Genomic DNA, 25,483 nt, shown 5'->3' with positions numbered 1-25,483 from the left:
CAATTACTGAGTCGTGGGAAAAATAGGACCATTTGGGTAATCAAAGAAACATGTAAACATTTCGGAGGTGTAATTTTGACGGGCAGATCTCTCCCTTGAGAAGATTTTTTGATGGCATTAAAATTGTGTTTGTTTTGGTCTATTTTGTTTTGATGATAAAGTTCTTCCCTGGGGAGTTACCCCCCCTGAAACTTATTTAGATGCACATTTTATAATTGACTAAAAAACAGAACTTTTCTTGGTCAAAGGCATAGTAAGGCTTCTCTCGTTTTAGGTGTATTTATTAATTTTATTTTATAAGGTATCTCTCCTAGTAAGGAGTTTTTTTGTGGACTTTAAAAAACAAAAGACTTACAATGATTACTAAACAACCACAAATTAACATTCCATTTGCAAATACAGCTGCTAGAGTAAAGAAATTTGCTTTGACGGGCATATATTGTGACATTCTGGCACTCTTGTTCCCTGTTAGCTTTCCATTCCTTCTTTTTACAGTAGCCATATAGAAAAACATCATAGTTATACTCTTCATGAAAATTAATAAAATTTAGCAGTAAACCACCTCACTACTGACTTATTCTTTCTTCCACATCTTAAAACCCCTGATGCGGACCACATCCTTCAATTATGATATGCCCGGTGGGGGGATTAGCCATGTCTGACATGGCTCTTGTTAAAATGGTTCTGCTTTGTCCCTTTTAAGGGCTGCCACAGCAAAAAATTGAAATACTTCCCTCATTGAAACAGGGCATTTCAGTGCAATGGTCACCATGTACTTGTGTTATTTCAGTACCATGTCGTGTACAGTAGAAATAAAGGAAAGAGAACTCTGCTATGAATTGTTCCAGGAAGTTATGCACAGGGTAAATTGAGATTGGATGAACTTTCACTCAGCGTATGAGTTGTTTGCTTGTTCAAGTAAATGTACTGTGAAAAGCCTGCAAGGACAGACATCCAAACATGTCTACTTGGACAATATGAAACACAAAACATAGTAAGTCGGTGAAACCGGAAGCATGATAGAGTTGTATTTAAAGGCTTGGTACCATTCGCTGTTTGGCTGATATGTTTTGTGTATTAGCTAATGATACACATCCAAAAATATTCAGCATTTTGTGTTTACTTGTTTGCAAATGAAAGTCATTGATTGTCTGCATTGGATTTTTGTTTAGGGCTACTTTCTCACAAAAATGAAAGGGCTGTACTGTTTATTTTCATAAGAGAATTACATTTGTCAAGAAACATAACACTCACCTGCATTTTGTCAGAATAATAGCCCTTTTTGTATGAAAAAATTGGAATTTCTAGGTTAAAATGTTTGTTAATGCCAAATATTAAATGCTTATTATTTCATTACGCATTTTTAGCTCACCTGAGCACTTCATGCTCAAGGTGAGCTTTTGTGATCACCCTGTGTCCATCGTCAACAAATTGACTGTTAACACTCTAGAGGTCACAATTTTGACCCAATCTTAATGAAACTTGGTCAGAATGTTACCTTCAATAAAATCTTGAACTAGTATGATATTGGGTCATCTTGGGTCAAAAACTAGGTCACCGGGTCAAATCAAAGGAAAAGCTTGTTAACACACTAGAGGCCATATTTAAGACTGTATCTTCATGAAGCTTGGTCAGAATGTTAATCATGATGATATCAAAGTCCAGACTGAATCTGGGTCATCTAGGGTCAAAAACTATGTCACCAGGTCAAATCAAAGGAAAAGCTAGTGAACACTCTAGAGGCCACATTTATGATCATATCTTAATGAAACTTGGTCAGAATATTAATCTTGATGATCTATAGGTCAGATTCAAATCTGGGTCAGGTGGAGTTAAAAACTAGGTCACCAGGTCAAATCAAAGGAAAAGCTTGTTAACAGTCTAGAGGCCACATTTATGACTGTATCTTCATGAAACTTAGTCAAAATGTTAATCTTGATGATCTTTAGGTTAAGTTCGAATCTGGGTCATGTGGGGTCAAAAACTAGGTCACCGGGTCAAATCAAAGAAAAAGTTAAACACTAAAGGGCCGGATCCAGAAATTTTTGACAGGGGCAGATCAGGTTGACTCCCCTTGGAAATCTTTTAAATACATGCATAAAATGGTGGCCTCTGGTGCATTTCTGGGTCTAAATTTTGAGGGGCATCTTTGATGAGTACAAGTCTCTTCTCGGCCAACTGGGGGGAGCACGGGCCCCCTCGGCCGGGCCCTGGAACTGGGCCTGCACTTTAGATGCCACATTTATGACCATATCTTAATGAAACTATCTTGATGATCTTTAGGTCAATAGGTCAGGTGAGCGATACAAGGCCTTCATGGCCCTCTTGTTATTATTCCCGGTTTCATAATTCATAAAAATATATTATTTTACCAAGGTTACGACCATGCAGATATCACTGCATACTTTAATGTACATGTATTTGTAAAACTGTTTTGTGTTTTTCATAATTAATATATTTATAAATTGTATGTAAGTGTTGTATGCAAGTGATTTATATACGATTGTTCATTTTGGGGTTTTCAGCTCATCAGAAGTCAGTATGCTCAAGGTGAGCAATTGTGAATACTCTCTCTGCCCGTAGTTTGTTTACATTTTTACAAAACACGATCTTTTCTTAAACTATGTGGTCGATAATGATGCATTTTGGCATGGATATCCACTTCCAAAGTTCTTTCCAAATAGTTCCCCTTGGCTGCACATATTGCCTGCTAGAGCTACACATAGAAAAATCTTTATCTGATACAAGTATTTACTCCTAAACCATGGTTTTAATTTTGTAACATTTTCACAGATATTTTTTTTAAGAAAGTTCTATAAAATATGGTGTTATATGGAAATTGTGACTGAAACTGTTGGCTTCCTTATTATGGTTTATCATTGGCCTCTTAAACAACAAATAAAGTTTCATTATCAAACTCAGGCTGAAAATGTTTTGTAAACACAAGGCCTGGAGTCTTCAGCAAATAAAGGATTTCAAATAGTAAAAACTGGCTACGATGTTTAATTTCATATTGTCATGTTTATGTACATGTGTAGTACATGTGTAGTCAATTTTTATGCCCCCCTTCAAAGGAGGGGAGTATTGTTTTGCAGATGTCGGTCGGTCGAAATGTAGACCAATCCGTTTCCGGATGATAACTCAAGAACGCTTGGGCCTAGGATCATGAAAGTTGATAGGGAGGTTGGTCATCACCAGCAGATGACCCCTATTGATTTTGAGGTCTGTATGTCAAATGTCAAGGTCACAGTGACCCTGAATAGTAAAACGGTTTCTGGATGATAACTCAAGAGCACTTGGGCCTAGGATCATGAAAGTTGATAGGGAGGTTAATAATGACAAGCAGATGACCCCTATTGATTTTGAGGGCAGTATATTAAAGGTCAAGGTCACAGTGACCCAGAACAATAAAACGGTTTCCGGATGATAACTCAAGAACGCTTAGGCCTAGGGTCACGAAAGTTGATAGGGAGGTTGGTCATGACCAGCAGATGACTCCTATTGATTTTGAGGTCAGTATGTCAAAGGTCAAGGTCACAGTGACCAGGAACAGTAAAATGGTTTCCAGGCAATAACTCAAGAACGCTTGGGCCTAGTGTCAGGAAAATTGATAGTTAGGTTGGCCATGACCAGCAGATGACCCCAATTGATTTTGAGATCATTAGGTCAAAGGTCAAGGTCACATTGGCCAGGAACAGTTAAACGGTTTCTGATCTTCTTGTTCAAAACCATAGGGCCAAGGACTTTGATATTTGGTATGTAGCAAAATCTAGTGGTCCTCTACCAAGATTGTTCAGATTATTTCCCTGGGGTCAAATATGGCCCCACCCCTGGGGTCAAATGGTTTATATAGACTTATATAGGAAAAAACTTTGAAAAACCTCTTGTCCAAAACCACAGGGCCTAGGGCTTTGATATTTTGTATATAACATCATCTAGTGGTCCTCTACTACACAAGTGGTGGGGGGTAATAGGAATGGTCTCCGTCTGTCCTTCCGTCTGTCCGTAACACTTTCGTGTCCGCTCCATATTTCTTAAACCCCTTGAAGGATTTTCATGAAATTTCAGTCAAATGATCACCTCATCAAGATGATGTGCAGAACCCATGAGTCAGCCTTGTCGGCTCAAGGTCAAGGGCACAACTCAAGGTCAAAGGTTTGAGCCTTCCACTTTGTGTCAGCTCTATATCTCCTAAACCCCTTGAAGGAATTTTATAAAACTTGGGGCAAATGATCACCTCATCAAGACGATGTGCAGAACCCATGAGTCAGCCATGCCGGCTCAAGGTCAAGGTCACAACTTAAGGTTAAATGTTTGAGCGTTTGATTTTGTGTCCGCTCTATATCTCTTAAACCCCTTAAAGCATTTTAATCAAACTTGGGTCAAATGATCACCTTATCAAGACGATGTGCAGAACCCATGAATCAGCCATGTTGGCTCAAGGTCAAGGTCACAGCTCAAAGTCAAAGGTTTGAGCCTTCCATTTCATGTCCGCTCTGTATCTCCTAAACCCCTTGGAGGATAATCATGAAACTTGGGTCAAATGATCACCTCATCAAGACGATGTGCAGAATTTATGAGTCAGCCATGTTGGCTCAAGGTCAAGGTCACAACTCGAATGATAATCATGAAACTTGGGTCAAATGATCACTTTATCAAGATGATGTGCAGAATTTATGAGTCAGCCATGTCGGTTCAAGGTCAAGGTCACAACTCAAGGTCAAAGGTTTAGGACTTACATTTTGTGTCCGCTCTGTATCTCCCAAACCCCTTGAAGGATTTTCATGGAACTTGATCAAAACGCTCTGTTTCTCCTAATCCCCTTGGAGGATAATCTTGAAACTTGAGTGAAATGATCAAGACGATGTGCAAAACTCAGGAGTAAGCCATGTTAGTTCAATGTCACAACTCTGGGTCAAGTGTTTGAGCCTTCCATTTTGTGTCCGCTCTGTATCTCCTAACCCCTTGAAGGAATTTCAAGAAACATGGGTCAAATGATCACCTCATCAAGACGATATGCAAAACTCATGAGTCAGTCATGTCATCTTAAGGTCAAGGTCACAAGTCGGGGTCAGTGTTTGAGCCTTCCATTTTGTGTCCACTCTGCATCTCCTAAACCCCTTGAAGGATTTTCATGAAACTTTGGTCAGTTGATCACCTCATCAAGACGATATGCAGAACTCATGAGTCAGCCTTGTTGGCTCAAGGTCACGGTCACAACTCAAGGTCAAAGGTTTGAACCTTCCATTTTATGTCTGCTCTGTATCTCTTTAACCCCTTGAAGGATATTGATATGACTTGGCTGTAATATTCCATTTATCAAGACAATGTGCAGAATTCAAAATTCACCCTAGCCAGCTTAAGGTCAAGGTCACAACTTGATTGTTTAATGGTTCCACCAAATACCATAAACCCTTTCACTATCCATAATAATGGCGGGGGATATAGCTTTCTTTTAGACTGCCTTGTTATGCCCCCCTTCGAAGAAGGAGGGGTATATTGTTTTGCAGATGTCGGTATGTTGGTATGTAGACCAATCAGTTTCCGGATGATAACTCTTGGGCCTAGGATCATGAAAGTTGATAGGGTGGTTGGTCATAACCAGCAGATGACCCCTATTGATTTTTGGATCAGTAGGTCAAAGGTCAAGGTCACAGTGACCCAGAACAGTTAAACGGTTTCTGGATGATACTCAAGAACGCTTGGGCCTAGGATCATGAAAGTTGATAGGGAGATTGGTCATGACCAGCAGATAACCCCTATTGATTTTGAGGTCAGTAGATCAAAGGTCAAGGTCACAGTGACCAGGAACAATTTAACGGTTTCCAGATAATAACTCAAGAACACTTTGGCCTAAGATCATGTAAGTTGCTAGGGTGGTTGGTCATAACCAGCAGATGACCCCTATTGATTTTGAGATCAGTCAAGGTCAGTTAAACGGTTTCCAGATGATAACTCAAGAACGCTTGGGCCTAGGACCATGAAAGTTGATAGGGAGGTTGGTTATGACCAGCAGATAACCCCTATTGATTTTGAGGTCAGTAAGTCAAAGGTCAAGGTTACAGTGACCAGGAACAGTTTAATGGTTTTCGGGTGATAACTCAAGAATGCTTGGGCCTAGGATCACGGAGTTAATAGGGAGGTTGGTCATGACCAGCAGATTACCCATATTGATTTTGAGGCCAGTAGGCCAAAGGTCAAGGACACAGTGATCCAGAACAGTAAAACTGTTTCCAGACGATAACTTGAGAAAGCTTGGGCCTAGGATCACAAAACCTGATAGGGAGGTTGTTCATGACCAGCAAATGATCCCTATTGATTTTGAGGTCCGTAGGTCAAATGTCAAGGTCACAGTGACCTGGAACAGTTAAAATGTCTGGACGATAACTCGAGAATGCTTGGGCCTAGGATCAGGAAACTTAATAGGGAGGTTGATCATGACCAGCAGATGATCCCTATTAATTTTGAGGTCAATAGGTCAAAGCTCAAGGTCACTTTGACCAAGAACAGTAGAACTTTCGTGCACAGTGACCAAATAATTTCAGTTCCTTGTGCAGTTACTGAATGCATCAGGGGTGGGGGGGGGGGGGGGGCATTTTGTGTTCTACGAGCTCTTGTTTCACAAGATTTTGAAAACTCGAATGTTTATGTTGACATTTATTCATTGGTTAGGTTGTCAGGAATGCTTCTTATGAATTAGTAAAATTGAGGGCAGGCTAGTCCAAGTGTGTTAATGAGATATAATATATACTTTATTTCACTGTGTGAAAATGTTCTCATATATTTTAAGGAATGAAAACAATAAAACATACAAAATGTCATGACTATTTAGAAAAAAGTTATTTAACTTTGATGTGTTTTTTAGTTTAGTTTGTTTTTTTAGAACAGTCAACTGTGATATTTTGTTCTACATATATTTACTTTTATTTTGATGTTGCACATTTAGCCGCACCATGAGAAAACCAACATAGTGCGTTTGCGACCAGCATGGATCCAGACCAGCCTGCACACTCTCGCTGTCTGGTCAGGATCCATGCTGTTCGCCAACGGTTTCTCTAATTGCAATAGGCTTTGGAAGTGAACAGCATGGATCCTGACCAGACTGTGCAGGCTGGTCTGGATCCATGCTGGTCGCAAATGCACTATGTTGGTTTTCTCATGGCATGGCTCATTTGTCCTCTTTACAAGTTATACAGATGTTTTGTATTATCAGAGTCTGTTATGATATATAACGGAGATACATTATACAGTCAGCTGTTATTGTATGTGAAGTAAAGATTCTTTTAAATCACTTGAAATAAACTATAATGCAGTATAATGTGTTTGAATTATGTTTATTATATATTGTTGATAAATATTCAACATACCCTATAAAATGAGTTTCTTAGAAGGTGCATGTCTTTTATTGAATAATGACCTATATGGCTTTTGAATAGCAGGTAATTTTTTACCTTCTTAATACAAAGTATATGCAGAGTTTATAATCCCATGTATGAGTGCTTTACACCTGGCACGCTAAAGAACAAGTGAAGCTTCTGGAAATACATCATCTGTATCTTGCACTATCCTCGCACAAACAGTCGTGAGGAATTGTCCATACAGGTTACTGGTTTTGGCTATAAATCACCTTAAATAAGATACACACATCATCACATCAATCCATAAATGATGCACAGTAGCACAATTTACCTTGCTCAGTGTAGACACCGGAGCCGCACAACTGAAAATAAGAGAGTTCTAAAGAAACGAAGACATGTTAGGTAAAAACTGGGCATTTCCCAATATGTGGTTATGATTGTTGCTTCATGGAACTTGCTAGATTTATTTCGTACGAGTACCTGTCCTAAACTTGTCTCGCATAATTATAAGTTTTATAATAATGTGAAACTGTATGATATGAATTATAAACATTGTTGCAAGTTTGTGATAAATGTAGCAAATAAAACCCAGTTTGCAGTAAATATATCCAATAAAATTCAGATAGAAACTTAAAAATTCTGACATGTTGTTCCCTATAACAAATGTTTCAATGTACTTTTAGTTCACCTTAGCACAAAATACTCTAGATGAGCTATAGTGATCACCCTGTGTTAATTGTGCCTCATCAGTGTTTCGTAGTGCGTCATCTACAATTTGACTGTAAGCAGTCTAGAGGTCACAATTTTAGGCACTGTGTGTGTGGCCTGGACCCCACTATTTTAGTACTTCGGGTGTGGGGTATATAGGATATGAAGCTTTCTCACAACTATTATTTTGTGTAATATAGTGGCATATATCTGCAATGAGTAATATAGTGGCATATATCTGCAATGAGTAATATAGTGGCATATTTCTGCAATGAGTAATATAGTGGCATATATCTGCAATGAGTAATATAGTGGCATATTTCTGCAATGAGTAATATAGTGGCATAGATCTATATCTGCAATGAGTAATATAGTGGCATATATCTGCAATGAGATAGCTAGGTCGCGATACTTCAAAAAATTAGCTTGATAAAGCGAACTTTTCTGAAAAGATTTCCTCAATAGTTGAAGGTTTCCTGGAAATATTGCGAAAATTTACATTATTTTCTCGATACATTTTGTGTAAGTGCCCACAACTGCCAGTTATTAGCTAGCTAAGCTTTCTCGATACTTTTAGAAATTATCTAGATATTTCGAACTTTTCTGAAAAGTTTATCGAAATAGCCTAAAGATTCCTGGAAATAAAAAGCATATCAAGAAAAAATAATTTATTGTGATGTTTTCAGAAAAAATGCACACATTTCCTGGAAAGTACAAATTACTGTGATAGCTACCTAACTATCTTGTGGCAGAAATATGCCACCATAGTGTAACTATATGGTATAAACAACAGATTTTACAATATTGTGCAGTTTTGTACCAGGGTAGAAGAGGAGGGCCTTTGGTGGCGGGGTCCTGGCCACAAGCCGAGTGCCTGTGATACGTTAAGGACCTTCATGTTCTATGCAAATTTGATACAAGGTGATTCTTTGAATTATTACTATGCCTAAATGTACTGCACAAACCTGACTCTCTTAGGTTATTTCACATTACATTAGGAATAATGTTTGATTTTATACATTTTATTCTTTAAAAATAATGTCATCAGTTAACATTTAAGAATATCCACATCTGTATAATTCCCTGAAGTTTCTATATACGTTGTGTAATTATCACAGCTAGCATAAACTAAAGGTTAGCAGTTCTTCGGACCCAAGTTTTGATTATCTGGTGTGCGACAGCCTGTTCTGGTGGTACAAATAGCCCCTGGGGGTGTTGATGAGTCAACATCTGTACAACCTCGGGGCGGGAAAACCAGCGGGCATCTTCCATCTCATCCTGGTCCAACTGAAATACACATACATGTTAAAATGGTTAAAGGCAGTTCAATAGCTTGCAATGCATCCAAACTGTGTGAATGTTGCAAAATTGATGTAAACTACTTTATTTCTACAATTTTAAGGACTGATAAATCAGAATCTTTGAGTTAAATAACCATATCATCTTGCAGATCATTGATAAATATGGACTCGGAAAGTATTTAGAAGTACATCAAGAGATAGTACATCTAGGTAGAAAACTTGTTTAGTTAAAACAGGTTACCTTGATAGTCTCTGTGGTTGCATAAGCTATACAGCCCAGCATGAGAGAAGCTGGGAAAGGCCATGGCTGGCTGGAATGATACTCCACTTTGTCCACTATAACACCACTCTCCTCTTCCACCTCACGTCTCACTGTGTCCTCTATAGTCTCCCCTACAATAGTAAACAAAGTATTGTGACACTGGGACAGTATTAATGTATTTAACCTGGCACTATGTACTAATAAAAGTAATTTATATCTCGTACTTATGTTCACACATCAATGATCATGTCTACTGTCTAATTCAACAAATTAAACTGTTTGCATTGATTGAAAAGTAGACATATGGCTTTGCATCAGTGTCCAAAAGCTGAATTTCTATTTTACTAACAAAGCAGAATGTAAAATTTCGTAAGTGACAAACTTTGTTCAGCCATAGTCATCCAAGACCGCAAACATCACTATGAGGACGCCATGAGCCAACTAAACAACGAACAATTCTATGTCAAACTAAACAGGGATCTTACAGAGAGACACCGCAATCAAGTAATTGATCTCCTATCACAAATACGTGACAAGAAAGAAATAAGTGATAAACTATTCAATAGCCTGGTCCAAGGGACATGTAGAACTGCTAGGTTCTACCACCTCCCTAAAATTCACAAGTCCTTAATACCAGGACAAGTACCAGGGTGACCCATCATAAGTGGAAATAACTGCCCCACAGAAACCACATACCTTTCTCAGATTTATAGACGATATCTATATGATATGGACAGGAACAGAAGTCGAACTACATCGATTCGTAGAGCACTGCAACAACTTTCACAAAACCATTAAATTCACGATGGAATTTTCGGACAAAAGCATCACTTTCTTAGATACCATAACAAAACGTAGCACAGACGGCAAGATTATATTTGACCTCTACTGTAAACCAACAGACAAACACTGTTATTTAGAATACAGCTCAAATCACCCAGCCAGCATTAAAAAATCCAGCCCCTACAGCCAAATGCTGAGAATCAAAAGAATATGCACGCTTAACGCAGATTTTCAGAAACACACAAAAAAACATTATAGCTTTCTTTTCAAAACGGGGATACCCACAACAACTACTAAATGACTGCTTGAATAAAGTACTCCCCATGAACAGAAAAGACCTACTACAACCCAAAAACACCATAGAAAGGGTACAAAAAATCCCCGTAGTACTAGATTTGACAAAGACAACAGCTTTATAAAACAAATGATTCTACGTTACCGGCCAATCCTGAGCCAGACACTCCCTAACATCTTCAGTGACAAACCTGTATTTGCACACCGCATAGGCCGCCGAATTAGCCACAGTCTAGTATGTGCAACATTCACAAACAGATTGCCATCCACCATAGGACGTACGCATTTAAACTTTGTAGAAGACTGTCCAACCCTAAACTGCCAATTTTGCGCAGATATGTTAAAATCGAAACGATTTAAAAGTACATTCATCAAACTAACATACATGTGCAAACTCCGAGGACAATGTATTACAAAAAACGTTGTATACCTACTCACATGCACACACTGCAACAAACAATATGTAGGTGAAACTAAACGCGAATTCCAAATTAGAATAAAAGCATCTAAGAGACATACGTCTGAACAAAGACACACCAGTCGCAAAACATTTTAACATGGTAAACCACAACGTCGAACATGTACAATATCAAATCATTGAAATCATACCTTCAGATCCGAGCACAGAACAAAGTACAAATATAAGATGCAATAGAGACTTTTATTGGATCCACCAGCTCCACACACTCCACCCAGTAGGGATCAATATTTTCGGATAGAATGGGAATACTCAGCCATTTCACTTATAATTTGTTTTCTTGAAAGCCTAATCAACTGACAGTTAATACAAAATACATGTTCCCTGCTGATAACCTATTTCTTCTAGAAACATGACCTGTATTTCAATAAATTAATGAGCAAAACTTAACCTGGTTCCATAAACCCAGCTAGGCAAGAATACATTTTAGCAGGAAATCTTTTAGCTCTACCCAGTAAGCATCTCTTTCCATCAGGGGAGATAACCAGCATAATAGCAGACGGATCTGTCCTAGGGTAACATGTGTTGTGAACTCCTGCAAAGATAAGAAAGAATAATCTAGTTCTAGTTTTCCATTTTATAGCAAAACATGATATTAAAATAAGTAATTTTTGAAAGATTAGTTTCGGCAAAAACGTGTGTGACGTGTGTAACAACAATAGAGCATTAGGTATATCCACTACTAGTATTTACAAAATGAGGCTCCACTTTATACCAGAACAGCCTTGTACAGTTAATATATCCACTATATAGCAAAACAGCCATGTTCAGTTTTGGTTTAAGTAAAACCATTAACCCTCATCATGCTGGACATGATTGATTCTGCCTTTGCGACCAGTGTATATAATGATCAGCCTGCGCATCCGTTAGAATATTTTTGGTATGCACCCCTATTAACAGTTAATGGTACTGTCCAAAATGAAAGATGGATAAGTACATTATAGAAATTTAGCAGGGTAAGGGTTAATCTTCATGCCCGGAGGCTAGTTTTCATGTTTGATTCAACCAACAAAATAGAATCCCAACAAACAAAGCAATGTCCCATCCATTTTATACTGAAAAATTTGATACCCATCAATTTATATAACAACGATAGCTGTTTTGGCTCAAACTATGAAATTTCGTAGCCATAAACTTAATCATGATTCTACAATAACCACTATATGCCAAAACTGCTGTGTACAATAAATATATATAGATCTTCAAGTGTAAACTAACAAATGTATTTAGATATATTAAACACATTTTGTAAAAACTGTCCGTTCAGTTTACATATTTCCTGTGTTTCTATGCAGGGAAATATTTCAGTGTTTCAAGGACTTACTTTCATTAGTATGCCAGATACATACTGTTTCAAAAACAATAGCTTACTTTTTCTTTTGTCAAAGCATTGTTTTTAATATTTCCTGCTTTAAAAATAAGCTACCTTTATGACTACGGCATTCCATGTTTTCGCACACACGTTTGTACCCTCCTTCTTCTAACCGTGAAGCTGAGCCACAGGTAGGACAATACTGGTACCGATCATGCCAGGCTAACATAGATCTTGCTTCAGCAAAAATGCCAGCTTCCGACGGCAGTAGCTGCATCACGGCTGGATACCCTGGCATCAACTGACTGCCAGGAACCAGCGACAGTACTTTAGACTCTTCCATTGCACTCATGTCGACAGCAAAAAGTCCTGGTTCTTCAAATGTCAGTGGTACATGACGATTCTCTTGAGCAAGTCCAAGGAAAATACATACAGGATTACTGGCCATATGTTGCTCTATATCTTTCATCTCGACTCGAGCAAGCTCAAACTTCCATCTGTCCTTTCTATGCCCCAGAGTTACACATAAAACCCCCAAATTATGAAACAAAATGAATCTGGTATTTTCAGCTAAAATCTTATTACGAAGCCATGTTTTATCCTTTCTTTTATCTGAGCAACGATTCAGTAAATTAAGAGAGAAATAGTTCCTAAGATTGATGTCTGGGTTAACATCCTTCGTCCCTGACTGCAGTAACTTAGCAACATCTGCATGGTTCCAGAACAGGGCAATGTCCAGAGCTGTCTGACCGGTACTGTTAATTATATTCAAATCAACACTGAAAACAAACAAATTAGCATAAATCAATTCTACTTAGTACAAATACACTTATTAGCTTCAGTTAATATAGTTTTGCATGCTTGGAGAATGTTTTTTGAACAGTGTATATGTACCTGATTTTTGAAAAGTGTTCTTTTTTTAACTTAGAAATTTCACTATATAAAAAAGATAGAGCCATGTGCTAGATTTTCTGCTAGACTAATTTTGAAAAATTTACACCTCAAATTTTCTTATTGGGAGTATATAACTTTGATGGCACTTTTGCAAACTGAAATATTTCTTCAATGTAGATATATTCCATGAAAATTACCACAGACAGATAAAATGTGCATGTCAATGTACTTATATTTTAGATATTTGCCCAAAGTTTAGAGACCCACTAATTTCAAGTAGATTAGGTCCCTTACAGAAGCAAGCCTCTGTGGCGTACATGCTGCGTATTTGCTGTGTGTATGCCGCGAACACAGTAGTACGCCAGAGGAGTACATTTTACATACACCGCATGCCGCGTACATGCCGCGTACTATTTCGACGAGTACACAGCATGTACGCAGGAGGTCACTAGTACACTTCAAGTACGCAGCACAGACTCTGAAAATTTAAGGAGTACACTGCATGTACGCAGGAGGGACTTGTACAAGAAAATAGTACACTGCATGTACACCGCAGATACTTTGAAATTTGTGCAGTACACTTCATATACGCGGGAAAGACTTGTACAATTTCTTTTGGCATTTATACTTAGTTTTTTTTTTTATAAGTTAAAGTCTGAAGTAAACTTCATATACGCGGGAGGGACTTATTCATTTTCTTTTGGTGTTTATACTTTGAATTTTTTTAGGTAAAAGTCTGAAGTACACTTCATGCAGGAAGGATTTGTACATTTTTTTTTTGGAAGCAAGAACTTGATTTCCGAGTAACTTTTATCTTAATAGCATAGAATAGTTCAGATTACCGGTATTCTGAACAATGAACATTTGCCAAACTATTTGCAATGTTCATTTGTGAAGCTTACATCTTAGTGATTTCTGAGCTGCACCTTGCATGAAGTGCAAAAATATATTCTTTTTCATTTTGAATTAATCATGTTTTATAAAGGCTTTAATGCTCATTATGTTAACTCATTAAGGCCTCAACAAATTAAAAAGTTGTTCATCGGATTTGCCACTCGTATATTTTCAAACGTTTTTGGCTAATTGCGCTCGCCCTATTGGAAAAAATCAATCCAAAATTTGTTGGTGCGCTACTTTTTACGGACGTAAAAGTGTATAAATGCTTATATAATTCCAGTGCTAGATTGTTCTCAGATGGATTTTAATCAAAATAAATACATACTACACACACATCGTCTATAATAAATCATAACACTTATATTTAGTTGCATTAAAGTTGTTTCCCCTTGATGCAGTCACGCCATTTTCTTCAAATGTTTACCAAATTACATGCTACAAAAATTGATTTATTTCATTGAAAAGTGGATGAAGAAAAGCATACTAATTTATTTGATAACATCAATCTACATTATTTTGGTAAGGGTAAATACTTATTGATGCATGTCACTTATCTTTTTTCTGTTTTTTTTTCTGTCCAAATGATCAGTATTTGCATACGAAAGTTGGTGGGGTGAGGAATTTACATTATCACAGCAGTTTCGCCACAAGAGTACACAGCATGTATGCAGCAGGAGTACATAGCATGTACGCCGCAGGACTCAGGCCAGGAGTATACAGCATGTACGCCGCAGGAGTACACAGCATGTACGCCGCAGGGGTAGTACACCGCAGGCTCATTTGCATGTGAAAAGTGCATGTGCCGCGTACATGCTGCGTACTATTTCCTGCATACTAAATTCCTCCAGCGTACATCCTGTGTACTATGTAGTCCACAGCATGTACGCAGCAAGTAGTACGCGGCAGAGCTCATTTGCATGTCAAAAGTGTACTACAAACGTACTATCGGTGTATGTGCAGTGTATATCCTGCCTACTGTTTAAAGTCCTTGATTTCAGTACACATCATGTATGCATCATATACGCTGTATGTACACAGCAAGAGTACGCAGCAGGCCTTTTTCTTCTGTAAGGGATATCAATATTCTTGCTAAATATACTGAGCCAAAGTTAGCTTTAAAACTGTGAACAGCGTCGTTTAGGATAAACGATTTGTCTACATTTCACTCAGCGTAGCACAATCAACAGAGTGAAAGAAATTGACACTCTCGTCCAATCAGGCAGAGTGTTGCATAAATCTTCCATTTTGATAAATTATCTATAATGCGTTATCAAGTAGTTTGATTTGCAAACTGAAGTCACGTGGCATAGGTAACGAAAACGAATTTAGACGGCGTTCGCCGAAAAAGATTGAGCAAAATTCACAGTACTGACTGAAATAGATAATTTAATGCAACGACACACATTAAATGACCAAAGCACCCGATATAAAATTCAAAAGTCAGTATGAAACAATATTGACATTTCTGGTTCCATTGACAGAGAATAAAAAGGAGTAGGTAATAGGATTATAAGCATAAACACTTTCAATTAAAATATTAGACTGCTACCAGAAACTCTAGCTTCATCATACATTGGTACCACTGTACATTGCTCAGGACAATTTCTAGAACTGAATTACCCTATCACTACTACATTATCTGTCATTTTATTAATCCCCCGCCACTAGTGGTGGGGGGTTATAGGAATGGTCTCCGTCCGTCCTTCCATCCGTCCTTCTGTCCCTCCAAGCTCACATTTGCATACTTAGGTGGCTATAGGAACAATAGGTAACTGTACTTTTTCTTTGATGTCATTCATTCCGTAAGGCTTTTATGTGGCTATTTTTCTCTTACGTGGCTAAAAGAACAATAGAGAGAACAAAAGAGTAGCCACATAAGTATCCATATGTAGGAACATCCGTCCTTCAGTCCGTCTGTCCGTAACACTTTCGTGTCCGCTCCATATTTCCTTAACCCCTTGAAGGATTTTTATGGAACTTGGGTCAAATGATCACCTCATCAAGACGATGTGCAGAACCCATGAATCAGTCTTGTCAGCTCAAGGTCAAGGCCACAACTTGAGGTCAAAGTTTTGAGCCTTCCATTTTGTGTCTGCTCTATATCTCCTAAACCCCTTGAAGGAATTTTATAAAACTTGGGTCTAATGATCACCTCATCAAGATGATGTGCAGAATCCATGAGTCAACCTTGTCAGCTCAAGGTCAAGGTCACAACTTAGGGTGAAAGGTTTGAGCCTTCCATTTTGTGTCCGCTCTATATCTCCTAAACCCCTTTGAAGGAATTTTATAAAACTTGGGTCAAATGATCACCTCATCAAGACGATAGGCAGAACTAATGAGTGAGCCAGCATGGCTCAAGGTCAAGGTCACAACTGGAGGTCAAAGGTTTGAGCCTTCCATTTTGTGTCTGCTCTGTGTCTCCTAATTCCCTTGAAAGATTCATATGAAACTTGGGTCAAATGATCACCTCATCAAGGCAATGTGCAGAACTCATGAATCAGCGATGCCAGCTCAAGGTCAAGGTCAAAACTCAAGGTCAAAGGTTTTAGCCTTTCATTTCGTGTCCGCTCTATATCTCCTAAACCCCTTGAAGGATTCATATGAAACTTGGGTCAAATGATCACCTCATCAAAACGATGTGCAGAACTTATGAGTCAGCCATGCCGGCTCAAGGTCAAGGTCACAACTTAGGGTGAAAGGTTTGAGCTTTCCATTTTGTGTCCACTCTGTATCTTCTAAACCCCTTGAAGGATTTTCATCAAACTTGGGTCAAATGATCACCGCATCAAGAACTCATGAGTCAGCCATGTCAACTCAAGGTCAAGGTCACAACTCAAGGTCAAAGGTTTGAGCTCTGTATCTCCTAAACCCCTTGGAGGATTTTCATGAAACTTGGGTCAAATGATCACCTCATCATGACGTGCAGAATTCATGAGTCAGCCATGTCAGTTCAAGGTCAAGGTCACAGCTAAAGGTCAAAAGTTTACCCTTTCACTATCCATAGCATTGGCGGGGGATTTAGCTTCTTTCAGACTGCCTTGTTATTTAATAGTTGTACATATAAAAAAGTAAAAGTATGGTATTTTTTCAGTATTCAGTATATTTTTAATGTAAAGTATTATTATTTTTCCTAATACAATGTACTTGAGTCTTATAGAATGAATTTCTTGTGAAAATATATGAAATGTGTCTGTCAAATTTCAAAGGGGAAATAAATCATTCCTTGCTGTTTATAATTCTGATACAACAGTTACTACATTTTTATGAAACAAATACTACATTTTAGGATTATTGATTACATGTATTTACTTGAATAAAATTAACAAATAATTAAAACATATATAGCTTGAATTGATTTGGCAAGTTTTCGAGATGTAGACTTATTGCATAATTCAATGTAATTGAATAAATTATTTGTAAAAGGCAGATATATATGGTTGTTGACTGAAATGTTCAATATCTTATAGACTATTGATTTTATAAGGTAAACTCCCAAGATCAATAATGGGTTTATTTAAATGGAAATACCAATCAATATTTACTTTTATGTTTGGTCGCTATACTTGACTAGATATGAAATAAAATAAAAAATCACTGTATACTTTTTATTTTATGCTTCTGTAAGTTGTGAATTCAAGCAAGTTTAAATTGAAATTTATAGAAATACTTTAACTGGGGAAGTGAATGGTAAAATGCTGGGACTTAGTGAATTAGGTAAGCTAGTTTTGCCAGATTTTATTAAATACTGTTTAGGGTTGGTTTAGTTTCTAAAGGTTTCTCCCACAGGTAAACAGAACCAGTCTGCTGTAAAGTCACAAGCTGAGAATGATGACCCTGAATTTCGACCAAAAACAGCAACAGTTGTCAATCCAAAGGTAATTAATAAAGGTAACGCTGTGCCGTTGGAGAAGCAGACGACTAGGAAGGAGGAAAGATCGGACTCAAACCAGTCTGTGGAAAGAGAAAACAGTGCTAACCAGACTGCGTCTGCTTCACAGCAAGTGAAAAAAACAAAGGACCAGTCCAAAATGAAACCACCGCCAGGTCCTAAGTTTGTGCTTTGTTATATATGTGGACGTAAATTTGGCGAGGCCTCAGTTGCTATACATGAGCCGCAGTGTTTAGAAAAATGGAAAGTTGAAAATGACAGACTTCCTAAAGGACAAAGAAGACCACTGCCAAAGAAACCAGAAGTGCTACAGTCAGGTGGAAAATATGACGTGGATGCTATGAATGAGGCGGCATGGAAGAGTGCACAGTCTCAGCTTATACCATGTGATGGATGTGGTCGCACATTTGCACCGGACCGTCTCTCGGTACATCAGAGAGCATGTAAAGGGGCAGGAAAAGGAGGAGCAAAACCTGCTCAACAAGCAGGTAGTGGTGGTACAAAAAAGTTTGTAGATGGTCCGGGGATTAAACGTGAAGGAACGTATACCTCAGATAATCCCAGTCCACCGAAGTCGATTGTACCACAGGTCCAAAGTTTGTTTTGTGTTATATCTGTGGCAGGAAGTTTGGTACAAAGTCAATAGACATTCATACACCACAGTGTTTAGAGAAATGGAAAGTAGAAAATGATAAATTACCAAAGTCTCAGCGTCGACCCATTCCCAGGAAACCTGAAACTGTTGGCGGGAGTGGACAATATGACGTAGATGCAATGAATGAAGCAGCCTGGAAAAGTGCTCAAGCCCAGCTGATACCTTGTGGTAACTGTGGGAGGACATTTGCACCAGACAGACTGGCAGTTCACCAACGGGCATGTAAACCAAAGGATGGATCAGCACCAAAACAAACAGAATCTGCTTCAAGTTCAGGGTCATTTGGAGGTAACCTTTGTGGAAAATGGTTCAAATTAAAAAAGAAATTAATGTTTTGTGTGTAATTTTAAAAGAAATTGATAAGAAGATAACTATTAAGTAGAAATTTTGTTGTTATAAAGCTTAATCTTGTTCAGGATTAATTTAAACTTCCTAAAACCTGACATCATATTCACTTGTCTACATTGAATTAATCAAGCTTTATCTTAATAGTGTATCTCTGTTTAAATATGTATGACTTCTATTTCATGTTAAGGTAGTTCTTCAGTTTGGGATAAGATAAAATTCTTCAATATAGTCTAACCCTAGGTTTTTCAAATTTCCCAGATATACAATTAAGGCAGCCAATAAGTATGATACGGTTCTATGTTCAGTTTTTTTAGACTGAAAATAAGGACCTTGAGCTAGTTTCCGTAGTGGGAATCAAATAAAAAAAAAGCGCATTTAATGACATATTTGTGTAACGTTTGAATACATTATTTGGGATTATTTCAAGAGTCAGCATTTTTATTGAATTTTTTTCTCCTCAGAACGAAAATAGTGTTGCCATTTTCAAAAAAATTATGACAGTTTAGATATGTGCATCACAAACTGTTAATCCTTTTACACATATTCTTGACTATAACATTGGTCTTCTTGGTTGAAATACCACATGTATGGTGAAGAATACCACCAAGAATGAGGAGCCCAGAGTGATTAATCAAATAGAATAAATCTGTTTAAACTAAAATTCTGTTAATTAAAAGAAATAAATGCCAACTATTTGTACATAAAATGCTTACTTATTATGTAATAGTTCTTTGACAACATTGGTATGACCATTTCTAGCAGCAAACATAAGAGCCGTCCAGCCTCGATCATTTTTCATGTTTACATCTACTGTTCCTAAAGAAAGCATTTTACTGTGTAGATGAGAACATAATGATAAAATGCTCAAGCACTTACCGTTACGAATTTCATTAAAATAGTTACTGCTATTAGATAAAATTATTAACCTTTAGCCTGCTTGTGGCAAGTGATTCTGCCTTTGCGACCAGTGCAGACCAGAATCACCCTACACATGTATCCGTATGGCTGATTGGATGTGTGCAGGCTGATCATGGTCTGCACTTATCGCTATTCAGTCAGTAAATTTATAGTGAAAATCCCTTGGAATAATACATGGTATTGCCCAAATTGAATAATGGACCAGTTCATTATAGAAATTTAGCAGGGTAAGGGTTAAAAATTCAAACAGATTTTGTCTTTAATTCCACAAAAGTAAGAAATATTAATCTGGGTTAGTTTCAGATACCTTTTAGGAAAATCTTTACATCATCTAATATCCCAGCTGCAGCACCCTTGAAAAATCTTTCCTGAAATGACTTCTCTACTGCAGTTTCTCCTCCAGAACTTGACATCCTAATAATGTTACGTATTCTGCAATTTAAAGTTAAAATTTTCTTCTAACCTGGTTGGTCAACAAAGGTAGATAATAAGATTTTTTCAAGCACAAGCAAAACATTAATAAACCAATTTTGACTAAATTTGTCAACATTTACTGAAAGGACTGCATTAAAATTTTAACGGAGTGGAAAAAATTTTTTTGAAACAAATGAAAGTTTTAACTTTTCATTACCTCCCTTTTGTTTGTATTGGTAGTGCAACCAAGATGGAATGAACAAAAAAAATGTATCTATAAATATAAATTTATTTTGTAGCCTTTTAAATCACTGTCAGGCAACAACATTTAACAAGAGGCCTTACTGGGCCTAAGTCACCCGCCTGAAGAGGACTGCGACCTTTAGACCTTGCTTCTGAACCAGTTTGGCGAACATCAGTTAAGCAGTCCATTACAGGTTATTTGAAGTTGTTTTTTTTTCTCTATTTTTTACTGTGGTAGCGCTAAAAGCGTGACCAAGCAAGCAGAACAATTTTAACAACCTTGAGAGAAGTTCATACAAGGATGCTACAAGTTTGGTGAAGATCTTTCAAGTGGTTCATGAGAAGACTTAGTCATTTAAAGGTTTTCAAGTTTGAGCTCTGACAGCCCACAAAAGGGGCCAAGCTGAATGAATCTGTTGAACAAAATTGAGAGAAGACCATAATAAGGATGCTACCAACCAAGTTTGGTGTAATTCTGACAAGCAGTTTCAGAGGAGATGTTTAAGTACAAATGTTGACACAGGATCTGGACTGTCCACCCATACTAATAGCTGACCCTGAACAAAGTCCAGGTGAGCTGATAAAAGTCAATAAAATATAACAGTCTGATATATATTTAACAATAAAACACTGATTGCTCAAACTCTGGTGCTATAACCAGGCACAGGCTTGTGCTGAAGCAGCATGGCACCTGAGGTCTTCCTCCACAATCAAAAGCTGGAAAGTTGCCATTCTATTTAAATCTAACAAGCAAATTCGATGAATTGGTATCACCTGCCTAAAGGGTTTGTGGTGAGGAATGGCAAAAAAATGTATCCAGCAAAAAGTTAAGGATGTTAATAAGAAGCAAATAATTTCATTAGTCAAAATCAATTTAACAGAAAACAAATGTTTAATTAAAGAGTACATTATAAATGTATGATACTTTGATCCTGACTAAAGAATTTATTTTGAATGGGATATGCTTACTGTAATAAGCTTAGCTTTTAAAATTAAATGCAGTTAATTGAAACGTGAGCTTGAAGTTTAACTGGAACGAAATATTGTCTTTGAGTGGTTTGGCACCAGGTAATGCTGTTTAACATGTACATTTGAACTTAAAAGAACAGATGTCCTTAAGAGAACACAATCAAGTAAGATATCTTGAACATGGCTGAGGGCAAGGTTTGTGCAGTCACAACTTAACATGTTGAAGGTTTGAAAATTAAAAAAAACAAGAGCTGCAGCTGTCACTAATATGCCCCCGCAGCACCTTGACCTTGGACCTGGTGACCCCAAAGTCAGTACGGGTGGTGTATTCAACAAGTACTATCAGCATGTGAAGTTTGAAGGTCCTGGGTGAAGTGGTTCGCATGTAAAGTGCCTTCATGCAAAAAGTTAACGTTGGTCCCTGTGACCTTGACCTTTGACCTGGTGACCCCAAAGACAGTAGGGTTGGTGTACTCATAAAGTACTATCAGCACGTAAAGTTTGAAGGTCCTGGGTGAAGTGGTTCGCGAGTAAAGTGCCTTCATGCAAAAAGTTAACGTTGGCCCCTGTGACACTGACCTTTGACCTGGTGACCTAAAGTCAGTAGGGATGGTGTACTCAATAAGTACTATCAGCATGTGAAGTTTGAAGGTCCTGGGTGCAGTGGTTCGCGAGTAAAGTGCTTTCATGCAAGAAGTTAACATTGGCCCCTGTGACCTTGACCTTTGACCTGGTGACCCCAAAGTCAGTACGGGTGGTATACTCAATAAGTACTATCAGCAAGTGAAGTTTGAAGGTCCTGGGTGCAGTGGTTCGCGAGTAAAGTGCCTTCATGCAACAAGTGCCTTCAAGTTAAGTTGTGATGAACTAAGGCGTAAAAAAAAAAATTGTTTGTTTCCGGTATCCCGACCTACCCTAAATTTTTGGCCTGACCCTTAATGTTTTTATGGCCTTGGAGAATATTTTTTTCAACTTTTTAGCAAAAAGATGCAAAACTGCACTTTTTATGTTTTAAACATGGCTAGTGATGTTAGAAATCAACTTACTGATGCTCTAAAGGCATAACCCCCTTATCTGTAATCATTTTTTGACAAAAAAATAATTTCTGAAAAGTCTCCCTTAATAAAAAAAATTCCAAAAAAAAAAAATGTTCCGACCTACCTACCCTAATTTTTTTGAGCATGTTACCGGAAACAAAGAATTTTTTTTTTAGGCCTAACGAACGAACGGACGGACAGTTGAAAACTAATATGCCTCCCTTTGGGGGCATAAAAAAAAAGGAATGGAAATAAATATATGTATATATTATGTATATATATATTTTTTTTTGGGGGGGGGGGGGGGGGGCAGAGGATGCACGATCAGTGGTGGGCATGACTGGGTGGTGGAGTGAGGTGGGGGAATGGTACAACTTGCATGTTGATAAATATTCATGGAAGGTTTGAATAAAATCTAAAATAAGGCATGAAAACAAAAAGCGGGGGTGGGGGGGGGGGGGGGGGTGACCAAGGCCAGTGGGTGACCAGGTGTGGGTGAACAACTTCACATGTTAATAATAATTGTTCAGGGAAAAGAATGAAAGAAATTTAATGAAATTCCGCCAAATGGTAAGTTTGTTATGTACAAATATGTGGATTTTTAGACAATTAAAGGGCAATAACTCTGAAGTTACAAAAGAAATCCATATGAAATTGTGTGTGCACAACCACATTATAGTGCTCTAAATTCTGTTTAAGTTTCATAGTTCAAGGTCAAATATATCAAAAGTTATGATGCAGAAATTGCCATATCTATAGTACCCTATATAGTCAACACAAGAAACTTCTACGGGCCATAACTCTGGTGTTACTTGGGCAATCTGACTGAAACTTGATGGGCCCCATAACCCCATAGTGGTGAACATGTATATGATGTTTGTTTGAAAAAAAGGGGTGTGATCAAGGTAAGGGGATGACCAGGTGTGGGCACAGAACTTCACATGTTTACAATAAATGTTCATGGAAAAGAATGAAAGAAATTTAATGAAATTCTACCAAATGGTAAGTTTGTAATGTACAAATATGTGGATTTTTATACAGTTAAAGGGCAATAACTCTTAATTTACAAAATAAATCCAAACGAAATTGTGTGTACACAACCGCATTATGGTGATCTAAAGTCTGTTTAAGTTTCATAGTTCTAGGTCAAATATATTAAAAGTTATGATGCAGAAATTGCCATATTTATAGTACCCTATATAGTTAACACTAGAAACTTCTAAGGGCCATAACTCTGGTGATACTAGGGCAATCTGACTGAAACTTGGCGGGCCGCAAGAACTCATAGTGGTGAACATGTATATGAAGTTTTATCTAAATATTCCCAACCATTTCCTAGATATGGCTCCAGAAGGACGGACGGAAAGACGGATGGACGGACAACGCCAAAACTATATCCCTTCGACTTTCGTCGGGGGATAACAAAAAACAAAACAAAATGCTTTTGCAAAGTCACTTGCGTGATAGAATGATCAAGTACTAATATGGCATTGAATAGCTGTCCGTTCTACAAAAAGGGACCTGGTGACGAGGTTATGACCTCTCATAGAGGAGGTGACTGGGCGGAAGTAGGCTGGAGTAGGAATATCAACTAGTCCATGGGTGATCCTATATACCATTTTAAGCTTGGCAGTCTGTCTGCGTTCCTGTAGGGGTTGTATTTGCAGCTCTGCTAACATCTGGTTGGTGCTGCTAGTTGTCCTGTAGTCGCCTTTGATGTAGCAGGCTGCTCTGCGCTGAACAGCTTCCAACTGTTGGATGCAAACCTGGGTGTGCGGGTCCCATGCTGGTGATGCATACTCTAGTATGGGTCTGACATGCAGTGTCTTGTAGGATTGGGCCTTAATGTCTAGTGGGCAGCTGGTCAGATTCATTCTGAGGAAGGCAAGACTGTTGTTTGCTATCTTCACTGTTATTTCAGCATGTGGCTTCCACGAGGGATCATCAGCTATGGTTACACCCAAGTATCTGCCAGACTTGACAGATGTCAGGTTGTGACCATGGATGGTGTAGCTGGACTGTATGGGATTTCTTTTTCGTGAGATATGGGTTACCTTGCATTTGGTGGGGTTGAGTTCCATCTTCCATTTGTGTTCCCATTCTTGTAGCTTGCTCAGGTCCTCTTGTAGGGTAATACAGTCAGCTATGGTCTTTATTTATCGCGATATAAATATTATATAGAGAAAGCGGTCATCTGCGAAAAGAATGTTACAAGTATTTTTTAACATCTGAACTAACTTACAACTTTGCCACTTGAAACTGAGGCTGCATATGAAAGGTCACTGGGAAATTAAACAGACCAATCATCACACTTTCTACGTCCCTGTAAAGGGTTAGACAATAATGGGGTACGGTACGGTACGGTACAGTAGAGTACGGTAAGTAGATCGATCTATCGAATGATCAGCTGTAAAGGAACATGGTACAATAAACAATTTGTATTAGATAAAATAAAAGATTCAAAATACTTACGAAGAACTTAGAGTTCTCACAAACAAATGACTTAAGTTCATAAGATAGGACTGCAACAGTCCCAGTTGTTGTTTTTTTTTGACAGCGACAGACGAAAGGTCAAAATATAGATCGGTTACATAAAAAACAAACGAAAATATTTTTTTAGACAAACAAAAATCAACACCAATGATATTCAAAGAGTAAATCTGTAATAAAATATTCTAAATGTACCCGTTTTATTTACATTTCTGTAATTATGCATGAAATTC

General features: G+C 37.8%; 3 protein-coding genes across 5 annotated transcripts in view; 2 read left to right on the top strand and 1 right to left on the bottom strand.

The window, feature by feature from the left end:
- Window positions 1–5,691, top strand: part of LOC128559038 (serine/threonine-protein kinase ULK3-like) — a 39,872-nt gene extending 34,181 nt beyond the window's left edge. For both annotated transcript variants that reach the window (XM_053549976.1, XM_053549977.1), the window contains exon 14: window positions 791–5,691. In XM_053549976.1, the coding sequence (XP_053405951.1) occupies window positions 791–810 (20 nt within the window). In that variant the 3' untranslated portion in view covers window positions 811–5,691. The remainder of the gene's footprint in view (window positions 1–790) is intronic.
- A 3,381-nt stretch (window positions 5,692–9,072) lies between these two features.
- LOC123566358 (NAD-capped RNA hydrolase NUDT12-like) lies at window positions 9,073–25,477 on the bottom strand. 2 transcript variants are annotated; one of them, XM_045360351.2, is made up of 7 exons: window positions 25,459–25,477; window positions 20,405–20,529; window positions 19,893–19,995; window positions 12,611–13,275; window positions 11,576–11,719; window positions 9,609–9,760; window positions 9,073–9,353 (listed from the first exon to the last, which is right to left on the bottom strand). In XM_045360351.2, the coding sequence occupies exons 2-7, from the start codon at window positions 20,508–20,510 to the stop codon at window positions 9,195–9,197; spliced, it is 1,329 nt and encodes a 442-aa protein (XP_045216286.2). In that variant the 5' UTR covers window positions 20,511–20,529; window positions 25,459–25,477; the 3' UTR covers window positions 9,073–9,194. The 2 variants fall into 2 exon arrangements, with proteins under 2 accessions (XP_045216286.2, XP_045216284.2); XM_045360349.2 differs by lacking the exon at window positions 25,459–25,477 and adding an exon at window positions 25,233–25,360.
- Window positions 17,953–19,503, top strand: LOC128559039 (zinc finger protein 474-like). The gene has a single exon (XM_053549978.1). The coding sequence runs from the start codon at window positions 18,316–18,318 to the stop codon at window positions 18,820–18,822; it is 507 nt and encodes a 168-aa protein (XP_053405953.1). The 5' UTR covers window positions 17,953–18,315; the 3' UTR covers window positions 18,823–19,503.
- Window positions 25,478–25,483: the final 6 nt, after the last annotated feature.

The sequence above is a fragment of the Mercenaria mercenaria genome, chromosome 8 (assembly GCF_021730395.1).
Source record: "Mercenaria mercenaria strain notata chromosome 8, MADL_Memer_1, whole genome shotgun sequence".
Lineage (NCBI taxonomy): Eukaryota > Metazoa > Mollusca > Bivalvia > Venerida > Veneridae > Mercenaria > Mercenaria mercenaria.
The sequence above is the reverse complement of the archived record's forward strand: the minus strand, read 5'-3'. Positions and strand labels throughout refer to the sequence as shown.

What these genes read in the sequence shown, in the direction of transcription:
- LOC128559039 (XM_053549978.1), top strand. Translation starts at nt 18,316, where the DNA reads ATGAAACCACCGCCAGGTCCTAAGTTTGTGCTTTGTTATATATGTGGA.
- LOC123566358 (XM_045360349.2), bottom strand. Translation starts at nt 25,273, where the DNA reads ATGAACTTAAGTCATTTGTTTGTGAGAACTCTAAGTTCTTC. An exon ending in GTGAGAACTCTAAGTTCTTC is followed by an intron (nt 20,530 to 25,232) that starts GTAAGTATTTTG and finishes TTTAAATTGCAG; the next exon opens with AATACGTAACATTATTAGGA. An exon ending in AGCTGGGTTTATGGAACCAG is followed by an intron (nt 9,761 to 11,575) that starts GTTAAGTTTTGC and finishes TTACTATTGTAG; the next exon opens with GGGAGACTATAGAGGACACA.